General features: G+C 45.9%; 1 protein-coding gene across 4 annotated transcripts in view; it reads right to left on the reverse strand.

The window, feature by feature from the left end:
- The window catches only part of LOC142989265 (trinucleotide repeat-containing gene 6C protein-like), a 33,771-nt gene extending 15,834 nt beyond the window's left edge, over positions 1 to 17,937 (reverse strand). For all 4 annotated transcript variants that reach the window (XM_076138720.1, XM_076138719.1, XM_076138718.1 and 1 more), the window contains exons 1-4: positions 17,863 to 17,937; positions 11,739 to 11,841; positions 10,607 to 10,628; positions 3,005 to 3,367 (exon numbers count right to left, since the gene is read on the reverse strand). In XM_076138720.1, the coding sequence (XP_075994835.1) occupies positions 3,005 to 3,367; positions 10,607 to 10,628; positions 11,739 to 11,801 (448 nt within the window). In that variant the 5' untranslated portion in view covers positions 11,802 to 11,841; positions 17,863 to 17,937. The remainder of the gene's footprint in view (positions 1 to 3,004; positions 3,368 to 10,606; positions 10,629 to 11,738; positions 11,842 to 17,862) is intronic.
- Positions 17,938 to 18,776: the final 839 nt, after the last annotated feature.

Here is an 18,776-nt window from a genome sequence, read left to right on the forward strand (position 1 = left end):
AGATCCAGTCTGCCAGGTTAGAAATGAATGGGAGGGACACCAAGGCCCTCGCAAGACCACCTGTCTCAGGAGCGAGGACATGAGACTCTAACCACATGAGAGGCATCTTTTACTTAGAAATACTAAGTGAGAAGAACTAAAGTAATCTCCTACTAAAGCAGTGGCTAATGAGTCATGTTCTGAATCTGAGTTTTCCACGTGTAAGTTGATATTAGTGAGTGTGAATCATCTCTTTACAATGGAATTTGTGAAGCAGTCGTTTTGTCTAAGGAGGCCTATAAATACTCACAACTACAAACATTTAAACAACAACAACAACCACCAAAACTGGCACTGATAAAAATCCTTGACACGGTGACTTCAACAGCTCTATTAAGACGCTGTGGACAAAACCCAGAGTACTTGCCCTTTTAGAGACAGCACACTCATGTATCAGTCTGTAAGTGCTCCTCCTCACTGTTAAGTCAAGTTAAGTGTTTGTATGCAGAGACAGCATACAATGAGAATGAACCTCTTGCGTAACACTTCCTATGTGCATCATCCCAGCTCTATGTAGTATAACGTGTAAGTACGGTGTCGTTCAGCCTTTAATTGGCAGACGTGTTGCAGAGGGATAAAACGTGTCTGTGAACGAGCACACATCCAAGACTTCTGCACCCGGTGTTTGCCAGTGAACATCCTCTTTCTCCTTCTGCTCCCCTAAGGATAAACCAGGTCAAGGGCTTTCTCCAGCATGCCAGTCTTAAAATAGCCTCTTCTACATGAAAGGGCCTTGGGGTATGGATTGTTAGCCGTACAAAAGGTAACGCTGGGAGAAGGCTGTAAATATGGGACGATTGGCAGCCAAACATGCATGCGGCCTGACTAATCTTGGCTGCCTGGAGGGGCCAGGGGAGGTGCATGCATGCTGTGGGTGGAGGTGGAGGTGGAGGTGCGCACAAATGCATAAGCAGATCAAAGACAGAGACAGCAAAGAGAGTAAAAGACGTCGGCGCAACCGAGACAAGAGGGAAGAAGGAAAGTGCGAGTGCTGAACATTTGTGGTTAATAGAGAGCTGAAGCTTAATCACATCAGTAGATCCCAGCCCTCTTGGAGGGGGAATCCCAAGGCTGTTACAGCAGCAGCAGCAGCAGCAGCAGCAGACTTAAGGAGGACACTGAATCTAGCGTACATACATCGTCTATGTTCACCGCTACACGAGCTATTAGCACATTAGCTGCACTGCTTTCAACACCTCACAGTCTACATTAAGCTGCTGGTGGGGGGAGTGGGGTTAGACTACCAGTTAGATAGAGGGTGTTTAACAAAGGCAAAAGAGACAAAAATAAGATTTGTGTGTCATAATTCAAATATAACTTGATTCATTAAATTCATATAAACTTATGTGGAATTTTGGGAGGCACTTTAACGAGTCATAAACAAGATGAGACATGATGGGGGAGGTATGGCAGGTATTTTAACTATCACAAACCTGAGTGTGTGTGTCGTCAACATTGACCTCTAAAACACTGAGCAGCATTGTTTGTGTGGACAGGACGACACGCTAGTGAGGCTGCAGAGGACGCAAACGTGTGTTTACATAGGCCTGAGACGGCAACGTGCAACACATCCACCCGTATCACAACCTTTACTTCACACCAGAGCTAACGGGAGGCCAAGGGAAGGAGGGGCGGCGTGAGACAGAGGATGAATAGAGGAAGGAAAAGCGGGAGGAAATGAATACTGCTAGTGTGCTTCAGCCGCTAGCAACCAGCGAGAGCTGAAGGCGGGAAGGGTGTGCAGACAAGCCTGCTGCTGGCAGGCAGGCAGTGTTCCAGGGGCTCTCTGTTGGATGGAGAGTCGAGTTCAGCCAGGGATCTGCTTGGTGTGGAGACGGGGAAGGAGGTGGGAGTAATTTGGGAGGTTTCTATACACGTTCATAGATCCTACTTGACCGTAGCCGGGTCTGTGCGATAAGGTGGTTTGGAGAAATGCTGTAGGGAGAAGAGCCTGTAGTAGTGGATCTACAAAAAGTCTCTCAAATACTTCACAAGGCTTCATTTGACTCCTATTTGTCTTTCAAGAGTGTAAGGTCCTCCTGTCTGTCTATCCTAATGTAATGAGACATTTCAAAGAGACACCGAGCACAAAGTAGAGCAGAGCGAAGCAGTCAGAGGGGCGGAGAGAAGCAACAGCTTTTACCGTAAGCCATGAGTCACTTCAGCCCACAGCACTGGACCTCTGCCATGTTCGCTCTCACACTCTTTCTTCTTTCCTTCGCTCTCAGTCTTTCTCTATCTATGCCAGGTCAGGCCCACTCCGGCACCCGGCCAACTAGCTAACGCCGTGTTGCCCCTCCTCCCCAAAACAGGAAATAGGACTGGTCAGCGGAGCTTGAGGAGGACGAGGAGGATGATGACGAGAATGGAGGGGGGAGGAGGATTACATCTAATTGGTATGAAGTCAGAACTGCAATCAAACAGCCTCACGTCTGGTTGAATGACGCGAGAGGAAGTAAGAGTTTTCATTCACAGAAGATAAAAAGTGCTGAAATGAACGCTCCTCATTCAAATTGAAGATAGGACGGCATTTTATCATTAAACACAACAACCTGGTCTCTCTTCCAATGCCAGATACATCCACTTTTAAAATGAACTGATATCAGGCTGCGTAAATAAAAGGCACTTCTGTATCACGCACTGGGACACGCTGCGTTTCAGCGTGTGTGTGACATTTGTTTCACGCCATTCTCTTTGATCATCACTGGAAATGTAATCAGCCAGAAGAAAAGGCACAGTGCTCCATTTACTACTCTTACTGTGCCACACAATTACTCCATTATGGGGCCGTGCTTAACAGACATCGCTTCACTGCAACTCTGAACTCCTCTCGCCATCGACCGCTGCACAAATAAGAGTTTGCGACAAGCAGAACCATAATAGTCATAAAGCTATATTCACTTTTGTTTCAATTCAATCTGAGCTGAAGCACAAAGGAGAAAAGGAAGAGTGAGTCTAGGCTGACCTGTATGCAGGCTGGCAGTGGAGGAGGAGGAGGAGGAGCAGGAGAGAGAGGAGGAGTGTGTGGCTCCTGATGCTGAGGCTTCAGTCGCCGCAGGGTGTCCTGCGGTGGCGAGAGGCAGGGTCCCGGGGGGCAAAGGTTGGCCCCTCTTCAGCAGCTGCTTGTGCTCCTGCTGGCGGAAGCGTGGTGGCACCTCTCTGGGCGGGTAGCGCGGCTGGAGCAGAGTCTGGGACTGTTGTGCTGTTTGCGACTGGCCTCCGGGAGGGGCGCGTTTGCCATTGCCACTGCTGGGGGGTACAGGCGGGACGACACCGGGGTTGATAGGGGGAAGAGGAGGGGTGGGGTCGAGCTCGGCAGAGTCTGGCACTGAGGAGAGCAGAAAAAGAGAAGGTTAATAACAATCATCTGTGCCGCCTTCTAAAATAGATACAAACACCCAACATCTGCTGTGTAAGGCTTTATACATGAGCAGCAAGGCAGGCTTTGCTTTTCTCTTTCTCTAAATATTATAATGTGAGTTAAATAATGAAGTGCTGTTGCTCCAGTGCCCACACACACACTGGAGCACATGATCACGTGGCTGCAAATAAACCAAAACACTGTCAATATGCACGTTAGCCAGAGAGAGAGGGAGAGAGCGAAGAGAGTGAGAGAGAGCGAGACATGTCTGTTCCTCAGATTCCAACCACTGATGTCAACATTTGCTCTGCAGTGCTTTTGATCAGGAGCTTTAATAAATAGTTGCATTATGCATGTAAGGAGCTTCTAGCTTTCTGATGTCATGGGCCTCTTTGAGCTTCACCGCCTCACTGTGTTTGACATGGATGCCTATTACACAAAACGTCACTGTGTGCCGTGGGCATTATCAAGTAAACAAGCAACCAAAATGATTGAGAGTTAACAGGTTTTTGCTTTCCCTGTGTGCACCAACACACACACACACACACACACACACACACACACACACACACACACACACACACACACACACACACACACACACACACACACACACACACACACACACACACACACACACACACACACACACACACACACACACACACACACACACACACACACACACACACACACACACACACACACACACACACACACGATTTGAGTTTTATGAAAAGATGCTGTGGTGACATTTCCTCCACTTTGCTTCTTTTCCAGTTCAGGACCAAGACGTTAAATCCAGAAAGGTAATGGAGGTTGGGCCTATAAATGTACAGTCTCTCTCTCTTGGCTGCACGGAACACAATTATAGGCAGTGGCCACTCTAAACACAAGGCTGAAGCGGAGAACTATAATAATCTCATGGTGGCACAATAATAAACTCCAGCTCTGAGACGACGATCACAGTCCAGAGAACTGCGTGGTTGCAGAGTAGATTTGCCGAGGAGGTCAAGTTATAGATAATGGGCTCAGAGCTGCCGGCTGCATTATTGTAGTCTGTAGTCTCTGTCAGCATTCAAGCCCCAAACATCATTAACTATTCATGGTCAGTCACACATTGTAACTGCTGAAATGATCACCACTCAATGCTCGAGCAAAGCTGTTAGTTATTAGATGCTGGTATGGACGCTGCAGCTAATTGGTCACGTCCCGATAGCTTTAGTTACCCATAGCAACAGACAGAGATATTTTCCCTCAACACACACACACACACACACACACACACTCAACATGCACAATCACTTAATTTCCACAGTAACCAATGCCAAATCTAAGCCAGGGGCCGGAGGAGTGAAGTGCTTGCCGGCTGACACGGCAGGCTAATATACTGCCAGGTCAGAGGTCACCGCTAAGTCCAAGGGGATGATCAGCTCGGCGGTAACAGAGCCAGTGCTGGGTGAGATACATAATGGACACAAAGCACACTGGATAATCGCCTCAGTACATTGCATTACGTAACAGACTAAGCTGGTCAACTGAATTTAAACAGGATGCAAAACAAGGTGTTTTAAAACGACACATACACACCCAACCCTCATCTGATCTGCTGTGGTGCGCACTCAGCTAAACGTCAGTTGAGGTATTAGCTGGATTAAAACATATCCGGGGGGGGAGGGGGGGGGGGGTCACACAAAAGACACACAAAAAATGTAAAGCCAACAACTAAACGAAAAGAAAATCTTTGTGTGGCCTAAATGAGTTATAAAGTGCAGTACTTCAGTGTGTGCAGTGAAGCAATGAATAACTCACACACATACACACACACGCGGGCAGCCCGACACACTCACATGGACAAAAACACAGTTATGTAATGCAGAGGCCCACAGTGAGGGAGGAGGACAGGAGAGTCTCGGAGCATATTCACACAGACATGTACACAGTGACGGAAAACAATGAGATACTAGCCTTATCTGTGTGTCTGTGTGTGTGTGTGTGTGTGTTTGGTGGGGAGGCGAGGGGTTGACAGGGAGGTGATTTTGGGTAACTTGTGCCTTCAGCAGTTGCGGCCCCTCTGTGGGCTAAAATACTGACTGCACAGACGGATCCTGTTTCTCCTCCACCCGTCTGTCTGACCGTCTCTCTCTCCCTCTCCCCCTCTCCCTCCCTCTCTCTCTCTCTCTCTCTCTCTCTCTCTCTCTCTCTACATGCTGCCAGGACTCGGGAGGAGAAGCTCTATGGCTACAGATCGCCTCTCACTGGATTTCACCACATCTGCTCCATTTCCTCCCTGGTCTTGTTCGTCATCCCTCCCCACTTTCGTTTTCCTTTTCTCTGTCCTTCACTGTGGCCTCCCTCTTATCCATCTTGTCATTATTACAGTATTAGGGCAAGCAGATGGCCAATCATTTCTGGAAAATTTTCACGAATGATTTTAGGAGGCGATTTCCTCTTTATAAAAAAACAAAAGAAGGACAAAGAGGATTTTGTGGCCAGGGCACAGCGTGTAATAATAGTTAGGAAACGACTGTTGGAACGCTGGGACTCTGATGTGTGCCGCACATTCTTCTGGAAGCTTGGGGGAAGGGGGAAGTTGGCTGGCTTCTCCGTCAACCAATCACAGGGGAAGGAGAGGGAGGGAGAGAGAGGAGAGATAGAGAGGGAAACATGGAGAGGGAGCCGAGGTACAGCAGGCGAAGAGGTAAGAGCAGGGAGGGTGAGTGATGAAGAGAATGGTGTGTGTGTGTGTGTATGTGTGTAAGACAGTCTCCACCCCCTTGTGCGCATGGGTCCCACTGCCTGAAACCAGCTCGAGTCTAAATCCGCTTACAATCACAACACTATTTGCCTCTTGCCCGCTGCTTTGGATGTTTCCTTTCAAACAAATGTCCCTGCACATCGATTAACAGCATGAACAAATTCCATAACTGCAACCATGAGATAATTCTGCTCTAATCACAAGAATTTACTGGGATTGCTTCTGCTGTGAAACACACTGGCTACGCCGAGGTGTGTACAAGAATGATGAAAAGCCTTCAATGGGATTTTGATCCAAACAAACAAACAAAAACAAACAGAAGCACTGCGCACATGCCTCTAGTACCGGGAAACACACAAAGCAGCTTTCTGAAGATGAAAAGTGAACTAAACTGTAAGAAGAGATCACACTATACCGTCTCTGACAGTCTATTTGCAAAAGCAGTCCTCAGCTGTGTGAGCTCCTTGGCGAATTCCCAGTTCATCAAAGATGCACATCAAACTGTGGCCTCAGGGCTGTGTGTGTGTGTGTGTGTGTGTGTGTGTGTGTGTGTGTGTGTGTGTGTGCTTCACACAGACGAAGACATCCCATTTTACACTTTAAAGGGCTCTTAATTTTCTGATAGAAAACGATGATAGCATACTTGTCTGACGTGTGTGTGTGTGTGTGTGTGTGTGTGTGTGTGTGTGTGTGTGTGTGTGTGTGTGTGTGTGTGTGTGTGTGTGTGTGTGTGTGTGTGTGTGTGTGTGTGTGTGTGTGTGTAGGGGGGGGGCCGGTGAAGGAGATTTTGTATGCTGATCAGTCGTATCTCAATGTGCTGCACGTCATCCAAGTACAGAGTTCAGATGCGAACCAGAGAACAAATGCCTGGATCGGCGAGGGAGACGGATCACTGCTGATCTCAATAGTATCGACGCCCTTCCATCTACAGGTTTAATAATAGCTAGCACATGCTGACGCTGCTTTCCATTCATCAAAGTGGGTCGTCGCCTTGCTCTGGGATGGAGCGTACACAGATACATGTACAGTCGGAGAGCGATTATAAGCTTTCCGCAGCTGAGCCTTTAATCGGCCCAGTTAAGGCCTGAATGAACTGGTAACAAACAACTCAAGAACTTCTTCTTACTCTAAACAGCGCTGTTGTATTTTTTTGATGTTTCCTCACTCCTGGACAGGGTGGCTGACCTCAGCTTTAGTCGCTCCATAGGTACAGGTATGAACCCTGACCCAGAAAGAATGGGGAACATCGGCTGACAATGGTAGAACCCTTTCCTCATGTTACAAAGCGAGTGTGGAGAGAACTCTCTGGTGACGTGGAGGTGTTTTCAAGAATACCTGGACTTTTCTTTTGCAAATATACATTTTCATTGAATTGCGTCAAAAAGATTGGAACCGTTTTAAAAAAAGGAATCAGTTCTGAGATACAGACAAGACTCATTCCTCACTTCTCCCCCCCGACCTTTTGTCCCAGCAGCTAATGGCAGACCAGAATGCGATGTGTGTGTTGAAATTTGGAGGAAGTGATACGGTACAATACATTCCTGTCCTCCTGACCTGGGCAGCACCTCTGGGCAGTGCAATACGCCAAAACATTTTCGAAAAACAAACACAACATAAGCAATTTCTCAGCGGGAAAATGTCACAAATGGCTTCCTGTACAATTGAAATATGTTCGTTTGATTGGCATAAAAGGTTTGATTGAAATCTCAACCACCAGCCATCTATGAAACAGGGTTTATCATCGTCATCATTGTTGTTGAAGCATTAACTTAAGCTCTGTTCCTCTTGGGCTGAGATGAATACAAGAGGTGTCCACAATGACATTGGTACTCCCCTACAATCAAGCACAGCAATTTATGGCTCTCAACACACAGCGCTGGCGGTAATTAAGTCAATGTGAAATGGAAAATTAATCTGTTATGAGATGATGCTGGCCACATCACTGTATAATAACACAATCCTTTACGGCGCCGTGTCAATGTTTGGCCTTGATGCTGCGCCCCACCTTGGATGAGGAGAGAAATGTGTGTGTGATGCAATATCATGATCTAGTTGTTGTAGAGTGAATATAGTTGCGGTTGTGACAGAGCAGCATGTAAAAACTTCCTCCTGTGTGCAATCAGTCGGCTCCACTGTGATGTTCAGCTATTAGTTAGACAAAGTTACGACAGAAAATTATGTTATTTTAGGACGTGTGTGTGGTATTAGCCATGTGGTGATTGATGTGTGTGTGTGTGTGTGTGTGTGTGTGTGTGTGTGTGTGTGTGTGTGTGTGTGTGTGTGTGTGTGTGTGTGTGTGTGTGTGTGTGTGTGTGTGTGTTCTCACTCTTCAACAGCTCGCCGCTTCTTTCTTTCTTTTGCTCCGTCATGCTCTTTTTTTCGCAGCTCTCTCCACATTAACCAAACATACTACATTCAGGCAACAACCTGGCTTCTTCTTCTTCTTCTCTCGCACGCGCGTACACGTACACCCATGACAATGCATTCCAAGTCCTTGCTTACAGCCCACCTCCATCTGCTCCGTTTTCCCTCTGCAAGTCCCAGGCAGGGCCTTGCTGCATAGAGCGGCTAACAGGCGGTGGTGTAGTGTTACTATGGTACATCGGGTTTTCCTGGAGATCACCTGCATACGGTTGTCTGCGTTTTTCAGCCTCCACATTAGCCCCGTCTTTCTAATTAGTTCCTTGTTTACCCGATGTCACGACGATAAAGAGTTGTTTCCTCTTCCTAATCAGCTGTTAGGATCTAGATCAATTAGGAGACCTTTCTGTTGTGTTCATGGACTCACAGTCACATCTTTGGCATCAGTCACATTCACAATGTGTTCGTCTTTGATAATAACAACTACATTTTAAGAGCTCCATCTGTGTGCCTGCATTACACGCCAGTATAACAATCCCTGAGGTTTTCCAAGACAATCGAGGAGTCAAAGAAATCCTGGTGCCAAGACTAAAACTACAGATCAAGCACTGAGAGACTGTGAGTCAATAACCATATGGATACAACCCACATAGAATGGAACGTGCATGTAGTCAATCTGAAGAACGGTGTAAAAAAACAACACATAAGATAGTTCAGTGTGGCCGTGACGAGCAGCATTCAAGCCAATAAGTGTGTGTGTGTGTGTGTGTGTGTGTGTGTGTGTGTGCATGGGTGGGGGTTGGGGGGGAGTGCATATATAGGTCAAATCACAGATGCAGTGAAACAACAACACGAAGCAGATGAGAGAGTTGAGGAGCATGCGAACAAAGCTAACCCAGATCACATTCATTAGTGGAGGAAACAGTGAGAGACTGAGGGTGAGTCAGATGGGAGGAGTAAAGGGGGAGGGGGCACCTAGGTGACATTACACTCATTAACTCAGCCTACAGGGAGGGAGGGGGCGAAGGGGGTCAAGGCCACGACCCTTGACGATTAGAGTTTGTGGTTGTGCGCAGCCACAAGAGGACGGCACGAGCCCACTTGCTCCTTTTGATTGATGTTTACAAAATTGACCACCTGACGGACAGAACTGTTTGAAAGGATGCAGCTCTGGCCACAAACACACGCTGGCTGGTAAATTAGTAGGCCACCCTCTTGCTGACGTTAAAAGTGCAGGAGCCCATGCTGCCAATGGCTAACAGGAGATCTAATCAGATCTTCACCCTGCCTATCCATTGCGAGACATTAAGTCCTCATTCCATCTGCCTCCTTATCGCAACAAGGAGATCTGGTGCTGGGCCGGCTGTCCATCATTCCCTAGTGACCTCGCTGTGGTCATTATGAGCATTGGACTGCAAGCTAAGCACACTCCTCCCCACAGAATTCATCTTTCTGTGAGCTTCTATCTAACTCCCTTCCTGACGTCTTCCTGTCTCGTCTCTTTCCGCCAGGAGTGGTTTTGTTGTTTTTCTGGCTCTTTCACGCCCTCCTCAGCTCATCTGCTTCCTCCTCACCACCTTAGCCACTGAGGTTTGCCTGTGAAGCCCATGGGTAGTCCCAGGGAGCAGCTACATCACCCCCGGCGTCCCCGCGCTCCTTATTAGTCTTGTAGAGACACCTGGCCTCCATTTTGGCTCAGGTAGCGAGGGGCCACCCGGCTGTGAGCTAATGGCCACAGTTAAAAGATGTTCTACTGGATAAAAGCTAATGTTTCATACGGAGCATCCACAGCAGTGAGGGCAAACTGTGGCTCTGAGGCAATGATTACATATTATCTCTCTAAATAGGAAGTTATTGAATTTAAACAAAACTCGTCTCCCCACTGTTTTAAAAATAAATATCATTGCAATGTTTATTGGGGCTAGCTGCAGAGAAACATCTTTGTGTTAACGCCTGCAGCAATAAAGACATGCTGAAGAAATACTTTATGAAAAATGAACTTTAAGGTAGTAAGCTATTTGTTTTGGGTTGTGTGTAGCACATTTGTCTCCTGCAAAACTTCAATACGAGTAGTAAGTACGACTCACCTTTGGTTTTCTGTTCTGTGGCCTGGAAACAGAGGAGAAACACATTAGCAACAGAGTCAAGATCCAACATGAGTCATGCATTGTGTCCACATTTAATTAAAGTACACATCTTATATATAAATGTGTGTTTAGGAGGCACAATCCCCCATCTGAGTCGCACTTTGAGATCTGCTGGCTGCATGGAAGTGCTGGAGCGACTAGCCAGGGTCACTGGAACAGAATGTTCAGGGGCTGCTGGTGTTCATCTATTGAAATGCTAAAAGGTTCATGTTCATTTTCATTACTCAGTGGGGTGAAAGGGTTCAATGGGCTCGCAGGAGAGGGGAGAGGGGGTTAAAAAAGAAAAAGGTGGCAGAACACAGTGTATGCCGGATAACACAAATGCTCCCATTAAAGGCAAAGAAACCAGACTTAGACTAGTGAAAGCAAAAAGAATACATGGCAAAAATATCCACGCTTGCATGTTAAAGCTTCCATTCTACTATGATGAAGGCAAAAATCGATTTATACCAATCGTGGTGTGACACCATTGAGGAGATTGAAATCATTGGTGCACAAGTAACAGACTTAAATTACGCGGTTGTAAATCAACTTACTCAAGCATGTAAATGACCCATGGGCTTATAATCAGTGGAAGCGTTCCCCACTCGCATTTCTTCACCTGCTGCACTTCCTGTCCTAATCCAAATAAGCAACAAGTCAAACAAAGATCCGGTTGATTCCATCCACGACGCTGCAGCCAGAAATCTAAGTACAGCTTGTGTGTAAATAATACAAACTGATACACAGGAGTGGGAGATGTGGGAAGGACGAGAACGCTCGGTTTGCACTTCTTGCGGGAAACACACTTGCCAGAAATGCGCGTGAAAATGCCTGGACGCATTGTAACGGTGCTACAGCAGCTCAACTACGGCGCCGAAGACTTCAAATGCACAGTCATCACGAGTAGCGCGCTCAGCATGAATGCAAATGGCCCAGTTCAGCTTCTGTACATTTTATCACGTCTGAACAGCCTTGAACTGGGGCTTAACCGTACCAAAGTGCTTTTAAAACACTAAACAAGGCAATCAAGCAGAAATAGCCAATTAAAACCAACTTGATGGGGTAAAAGGATGATCAGCCGCAAGCCTACCTTTTTCTGAGCAGCCTCTTTCTTTTTCTTGTCTTCTTGTTTTTTCTTTTTCTTATCTTCCATCAAATAGTTCTCTTCTTGTATTCCTTTTTTCTTCTCACAGCTTCGATTTGGACAAAAGAAAAAAAGAAAGGGACAGAGATAGACAGGTTTTAATCAGAGGCAGGTTAAGGCTAAGGAGGAGGATGTTGTTGTTTCTCAGCAGGTGAACACAAGCAGCAAACCATTTCTTTCCATGTATTAAGCTGCAGTATACAGTCTGGGCTTTGCTCTCCAAAGTAAAATCAATCACGTAAAAGCCATCAGCAGACAGTTAAGTAGACTTTCCCTCATGCCGTTACACAAACACACACGTTCACAACACCAACAGGAGAAGACAGGCAGAGGAAAGTTCAAGGAGGTCTTGTCGGTCCACTTTAGTTTGGGCAAATGAGATTCATTTCCACACTGAGCCAGGTAACTATCAACTATAACTGAACGCGTCCCTAAAAATAGCATCTGCATGTCTCTATTAAAAATAAGTAATTGGCCAGAGAGCAGAGAATGTAAGCTAGCAATCAGATTCTGCGCTCCTTAGGTGTCAAACTGTAGTTTTTCCTGTCAAACACACACCATGCCGCTGTAGATGACAGTGTGCGGTGTGTGTGCCATTGCCTGGCAACAAGCGCTCCCCCGAGGCCCCGGTGAGCAGTCAGGTGGAGACAGACGGCACCCTTTAGCGCCACTGGATTGGAATCGGTTTGGTTGTAGTGGTTCAATAATGGAGTAAGACATAAGAGAGGAGAACACTGAGCCCAAACGCGCCGCGTCGTACTTCTAAGTGGCAATCAGAGGTCACTCGCTGTAGTAAGGAGCGTGTCCTCAGAGCAATGGGATACACTGCTGCTTCTGAATAATATTCCTTTTCCACTTCCCTTTGCAATTTTCCGTGACCCTCTGTTTTAAAACGTCTCTTCAAAAAGAGCTTCAAAGGGGAAATAAAGACAAGCAGGGAATATGATTGAGCTTACAGACCATGTAATCATAAAAAATTGGTTCTTACAATAGCCCAAAGTTGTATTATCATTTAGTAATATTTGCTTCCATTAATAGTCCGGGGTCTCCTACCAAACCAAGAGAAAACATGGGGGGGGGGAAACCAGCACAGCGTATTCTCTTAGCTGTTTATTGATTTATTTAATGATTCCTCTGAAATAACAAACCTTTCAAAGAACACATTGTAACTACACTATGAAGAAGACAGCCTACACACATTTCTTCATCTGCAGCCAATGAGCACACAGGCTGCCACTATGACAGCGGCAAGGCAGTGGTAATGCACGTCATCGTCAGGTGTAATTACTTATTGAAGTGTTTCTAGTGCTCTCTCCACCCCCGTTTACACACACGAGGGACACAGAATATCAGAGACTACTCTCAGTTTCACGCAGTACGAGACAAAGCCGCTAACTACGCTGAATGCGAGTGTCAACAAAAATAATCAAAGCTATAAACTTCACAGAGACGGGATTTATTGCAGGGCTGTTGCATCAGACTGCAAAGCTGCACCTAATGAACTGGTAACTCAGTATCTTAATGTGCTGCTCTTTGGAAAGTGTGTCATCCTTTCATACAATAAAAGACGGGACAAAGTGTGTGTTTGCTCTTCTAGGTGCTCATCTTTGCCGGGGAGCTGAAACAGATGATGAACTTTTCCGAAATTTTTTAATTTGGACACAGAGTTGTCTGAGCAACGAAGAAGACTTACAAATCCACAACAATTGTCAGTAAATCAAACTGCACTGATTGGTAGACTTGATGACGGCTGCTGCTGCTGTCGCTGCCTTCCAGAGGCCTCGGCCCATAGAATGCAAGTTTGGCCAGCAACAGGGCAAAGTGACTACGGTACTTCTTGTTTGAGAAGTCTCAACACCAACCCCTCTCATTCGGAATTTCAAAAAGCTGCTGGATCACTGATCTGGAAAATATATACATTGGACTCCAATTGAGGTAATGAGTGGAGATTTTATTCAGAATATCACATAAAACACCATGTCAGCATAATCATAATCAGCATCAATAGGTGTTCTTCAAGTAACAGACAGAGACTATGTTCGTATGTATGCACATTGGTTTACTGAAACATTTTAAACGATCAGCACAAGTATTCTTTGCGTGTATTTGTTCCCCTGAATGAAAACGGACAGAATTATTGATACCCGTTCTCTTGTCTTTGTTCAATGTGGAGCGCACAATGACACAAAACTGATTAGTGACTGATTAGAAGATTTAAGACACCTGTGAATCTAGTTAAAGAAAATCTGCGTGAAATGTCGCGACAATCCAATTATTTATTACCTTCCTGAGTGGTGTCTATAAGTTTGGCACGGTAAACAAACTACACACAGAATCGGTCTAATGAATGTAATCGTTCATGAACATGACACTTGATGTTTAAGATTAAACCCTGAAATTGTTCAAATGCTGAATATTGGTTTTCCCTTTCAGTGATCATTTTGGCTCCTCATAACATATTGACGCTGAATATGAGCTTGAAAACAACAATATCATTTGAAGACAGTGCTATTGGCCCATACGCTGGGCCTTCTCACACATGATCAGTCACTCAGTCACCTCCTGCCCTCTATGTGTACATGAACTGAGAAGTGAACTAAGCCGGAGTTGCAGCACTCCAGGCCTGATGGACATAAAGTGTAAAAGAGAGCAGCCCTATAAATAGAGCGTCTTCATAACTGGAGTGTAGTACAGATTGTGGGATTTGGTCGTTGGAATTTGCTTCGACACAAAAACAAAAACCACCACACTCCTGCCTACCAATTCACATCATAAATATTTATTTTTAAAGCCAAGAGTTTCAATATGGAACCTGCTTGTGCAGCTGCCCTGCTATAAATAGCGAGTGCTGCTGCTTTCAAAGGCATCAGGGGCTTGTGTCATGGAGGATCACAGGATAAGAGAGATGCTCCAGTTAATGTGAGCTGCTGTCGGCCTCTGACCCGGATGGGAGGGGGGGGGGGGGAGTGCAGGGCAGAGCATCGGAAGGATTTGGGGTGAAGAATCATTTGGTTCCTGAGCAGGGACCAAACATCTGCGTGGTTTGGACAGACGCAGCTCTCCTTGACTCAAACACAAAACTCACCATACACTCCTAATGATGATTTCAAAACGCTAGATTTGCACATTTGATTGAACCGTTCTATAAATAAATGAGTGAATGAATCACACTTCAGATGTAATGTTAGTTCTGCTTCCTCACGTAGCAGCGGGCTAAGCTTACACCAGGAGGAGGAGGAGGACAGCACTTCTCCTGTTGATATGGACAGAAGTCAATAAGCTCAGCGCGGTGGCATTATATCCTCCTGTCAGAACAACAGGATTAGAGCTCGGTCTCTGTCTTAAACCCACACACTCGCTTAGCTGACAAAGGAAGGCGAGGGAAACGAGAATAAAAAAATAAAATAATCCAGTCAAAATGGGGGAGAGAGCAAGGACAGTCCGATAGGAACAGCTGTAAAAGACCAACGGCAGAAAATGCAGGGAAGACAGAAAGGGAAGGATATCCATCATGTGCAAGGTGACTTTTCTTAGCCAAGCGTTCTGCTGTGAACATGTAAATGCCTCGCTGCCCCGTGGTGGAGGAAGGGCGATGAGGGGGCTGCGACTGATGGAGCTGGAGGGTTAGTTTGTGTGTTTGCGAGTGAGAGGGGGGAAGGGACGCTAGACGGCAGTCGCTGGGCACGGAGCCAGGAATGCCATCGCTGCAAGCCAAACAAGAACACGGCGAGCCCTTGGGAGAACGCTCGCTAGCAACCGCAGCAGCAGCAGCAGCAGCCGCCACTTCTATGGCAGAATGTGCAACCCCCTTTGCTGTTCTGCGCAATGGCAACATGGCTTCATAGATGTGCTCTGAAAAATAGCACACACACACACACAGCAGAATGTGCAGCAGGTATGCAAACACACAATCTCAGTCACAGCGGAAAACACCAAATCAGTCGTTTTACTTTTAATGTGTGTGTGTGATGGTTTAAAAATTGCAAGGTAAGCACTGGCAAAGTCCTTTTGCCCTGCAAAGAGGATTGTAATCTCTAAAGTGCTTGAAGCTATTCTCAGTGTGGTCATGTTAATGCTTTCTGACCTGGCAAACAAATAACAAGGAGGAGAGAAACTTTGTCTGCTTCACTCCTGGCACTCTAAACACACCCTGAAATCATTTGTATGGACACACTCCACATGCAATACCTCCGGTCCCCGCGTCCATCATCTGCTCCCACATTCAAGGGAAGACTTTCACCAGACTAGTTAACCAATTAAAGTTCCAACAGTACAGAGAACATTCCCTACAAATGTCACATTAAATTCCTATTATAATACTTTTATGATTTCCACATTTGTCTTCTAAAGGCTGCTGTGTGAAGCAACAGCAAAAGAGAGCTAATATAACTTTTATAGCTGCATTAAGGGGCATCACACTCAACAGATTTCCTGAGGAAAAAACACATCAGTCAGGACAGCATTTAATCTACAAATGACTGTTAAGGGTCTGATAAGTCGTCTGTATCTAGCCTCAGAAATCCAACACACAATGCGTGAAACAAGCTTTTCTGCCATGTAGCTTTATTAAAGCAAAACGACAAAAATCCGTTGCGTTGTCAGCGGCGAAGTGCTTTGCTAACAAAGTTATCATTTCCACCGAGGAATACAACTACAGCTGATCGCCGAGACTAAACAACCAGCCAAACTAAATGAGACTATCTGGCAGAAGGGGGCCTAACCCAGGCGGTCCAGAACGATGCAAAACGCAAACTCAAGTCTAAACTGAGAGTGAAGCGATGACCTAAGCCACATAGTAATCAGAGTATTTAGTGGCCTGTTTTTGTTATCAAGCCCCCTTTGGCGCCTCCCTGTGAATACACTGCCCTTTTCAGAAGCTTGGGTGCTGACTGAGGCCCCTGACCCAGTAGGGACAGAAAAGACCCCCCCCCCCCCCCACTTCCCAACCATCGTGTCTTCATCGCTTGCAAGGCCTTAACCCAAATTAGGGACTCAAGCACATTAGTAAAACCAGCAGGCCTCACGGCTTACGTCAGCCTGGCCTCTGCATGCATGAGGGTGCTGGCATTTTCAGCCTGCACACACACGCCTTCTTCATGAGAGTGAGTGTCACTGGTGGATGTCAAGCAGCAGCAGGAGCAGACTGGTGACCATGGTGAAGGGAATACAGGAAGCAATCAATGATGTATGGCAACTCCAGGATTACTGGGCAAACATGCATGTGTCAGGCAAACACTCAGTCAAACTCAGCCCAGTTTTTAAAAAATTACACAATTAGTCAAGAGATCCAACAACAGTTCGTTATGTCCGATAAGGAACCATGACTATAATATAGACGGAAGAAGCTCATCTCAGAAAGAACAAACATGAACTTGACACGATATCACCACATATGTGTTGCAGTTAGAATAATCAATATCGCAAGAAACTACAACATCAAACAGGAAAAATATCGATCGTAACGCTTAAATGCATGAGGATTTGCAAGAAACAAACATTTGCATTTGTTAAATGTAACAAGCATGGAGCGCAGCAGGTAAACTCGGTTTACCAACACGTCTAGTGGCAGGCAGGTGATGCAGTTACCATGTTCGGAGCAGAGGAATGAACTGCAAGAAAAATCCATGACAACTCTGCTCCACACGCATGCAACAACAAGCATCCGAGCAGTGCGTGTGTCTGCCTCACAAACACGACAACTCAACAAGCAGCACGGAGGGTTGCCCTTGACTCGAGAACTGTGCATCCACACAGCTAGCTAGGCTAACATTCCAAATTAGCACGAATACGCTGTCATAAAAGCACGCAGAGGGTCTCGAAGGACGACGCCAAGAATTTAAAATAACGAAGAAAAACCAGTTTTAAAACATGTCGTAAAAATACACAGTGACAGCGAAGGAAACACTGATGTCAGAGTGGGTTGAACTTGGAATATTTTCAGCATCCGACACTGGATAAATACAAGACGCCGAGCCGATGTATCGTAATATTCTGCATATTTCCCACAGTGGAAAGATGCAAATTGAACATTGAGATAGTGGAACAGTGGCGGGGGATTAGTAATTCCTACCGTGAAGCGTTCAGTGGGTTCTCGTTGACGACAGAGCCTCTGCAGCCATTTTGTAGTAACTAACCGAGGAGCAGTTTACACGGTTGAATCGGTGGAAAGGGGGGACGGGGGCGGAGCTTCGTCCAGTCACGTGACCTTCCATAACAAAACAAACTGGTCCCACTCCGCACCGCTCCGCCCCCCCCCCTCCCCTTGGGTTTCCATGACAACCGCAGCCCCTCCATTTCTCCTTGGCTTCCTCCAGTCTGCGTTACCTGCTGCTGCTGCTGCTGCGTGGACTCTCGCCTCACGTCTCACGCATTTTTTACAGGCAGAACATAAGAAAGCAGCTTCAACACCGAGTCTCCTCCATTCGTGTGAAAAGTGATCTTCACAACAGGAAGACATACATTAGATATAGCTGCGTCTTATACCACCATACGTGCTTTTCACCAAGAGAGGGCACAATTTCTGCTATGATGAACCGTGTTTTGTTTCTACTCCCAGTGCCACTGTTACGTCTTGAACATTGTGAAATTGTGAGATAATTGTGTCTGTTTCTTCAAAAGTTAAACGCCAGTCTCATTAAAAAGTAGGCGTATGTATCTCATGATTGACATCCAAAATAGATCATGCTGTCTTAGTAGTATTTAGTTTTCCCCTTTTTGCGTTTATGGAAATAGATCCAGAAAAATATTGAATTTCTTGCTGTCTCCATGCCTCACTTTAGGACAGTCTATTATTAGAAAATACAAATTTAATCAAGGCGTGTTCCTGGTTCCTTGGAAGAGTTATGTGTTTGAGTTTTACAGTAGTTTTATGTTAGTCACCTTGTAGAGTGACAGGGCCATGCCAAATAATACTTGGAGCTCCAGTGTTTGAACCACAACAGTTTGATTGACAGCATACACAATCCTGTGAGATACACTAGTATA

Source organism: Genypterus blacodes, unplaced genomic scaffold (genome assembly GCF_046128005.1).
Source record: "Genypterus blacodes isolate CSIRO-AG114 ecotype Tasmania unplaced genomic scaffold, CSIRO-AGI_Gbla_v1 ptg000401l_1, whole genome shotgun sequence".
Taxonomy (NCBI): domain Eukaryota; kingdom Metazoa; phylum Chordata; class Actinopteri; order Ophidiiformes; family Ophidiidae; genus Genypterus; species Genypterus blacodes.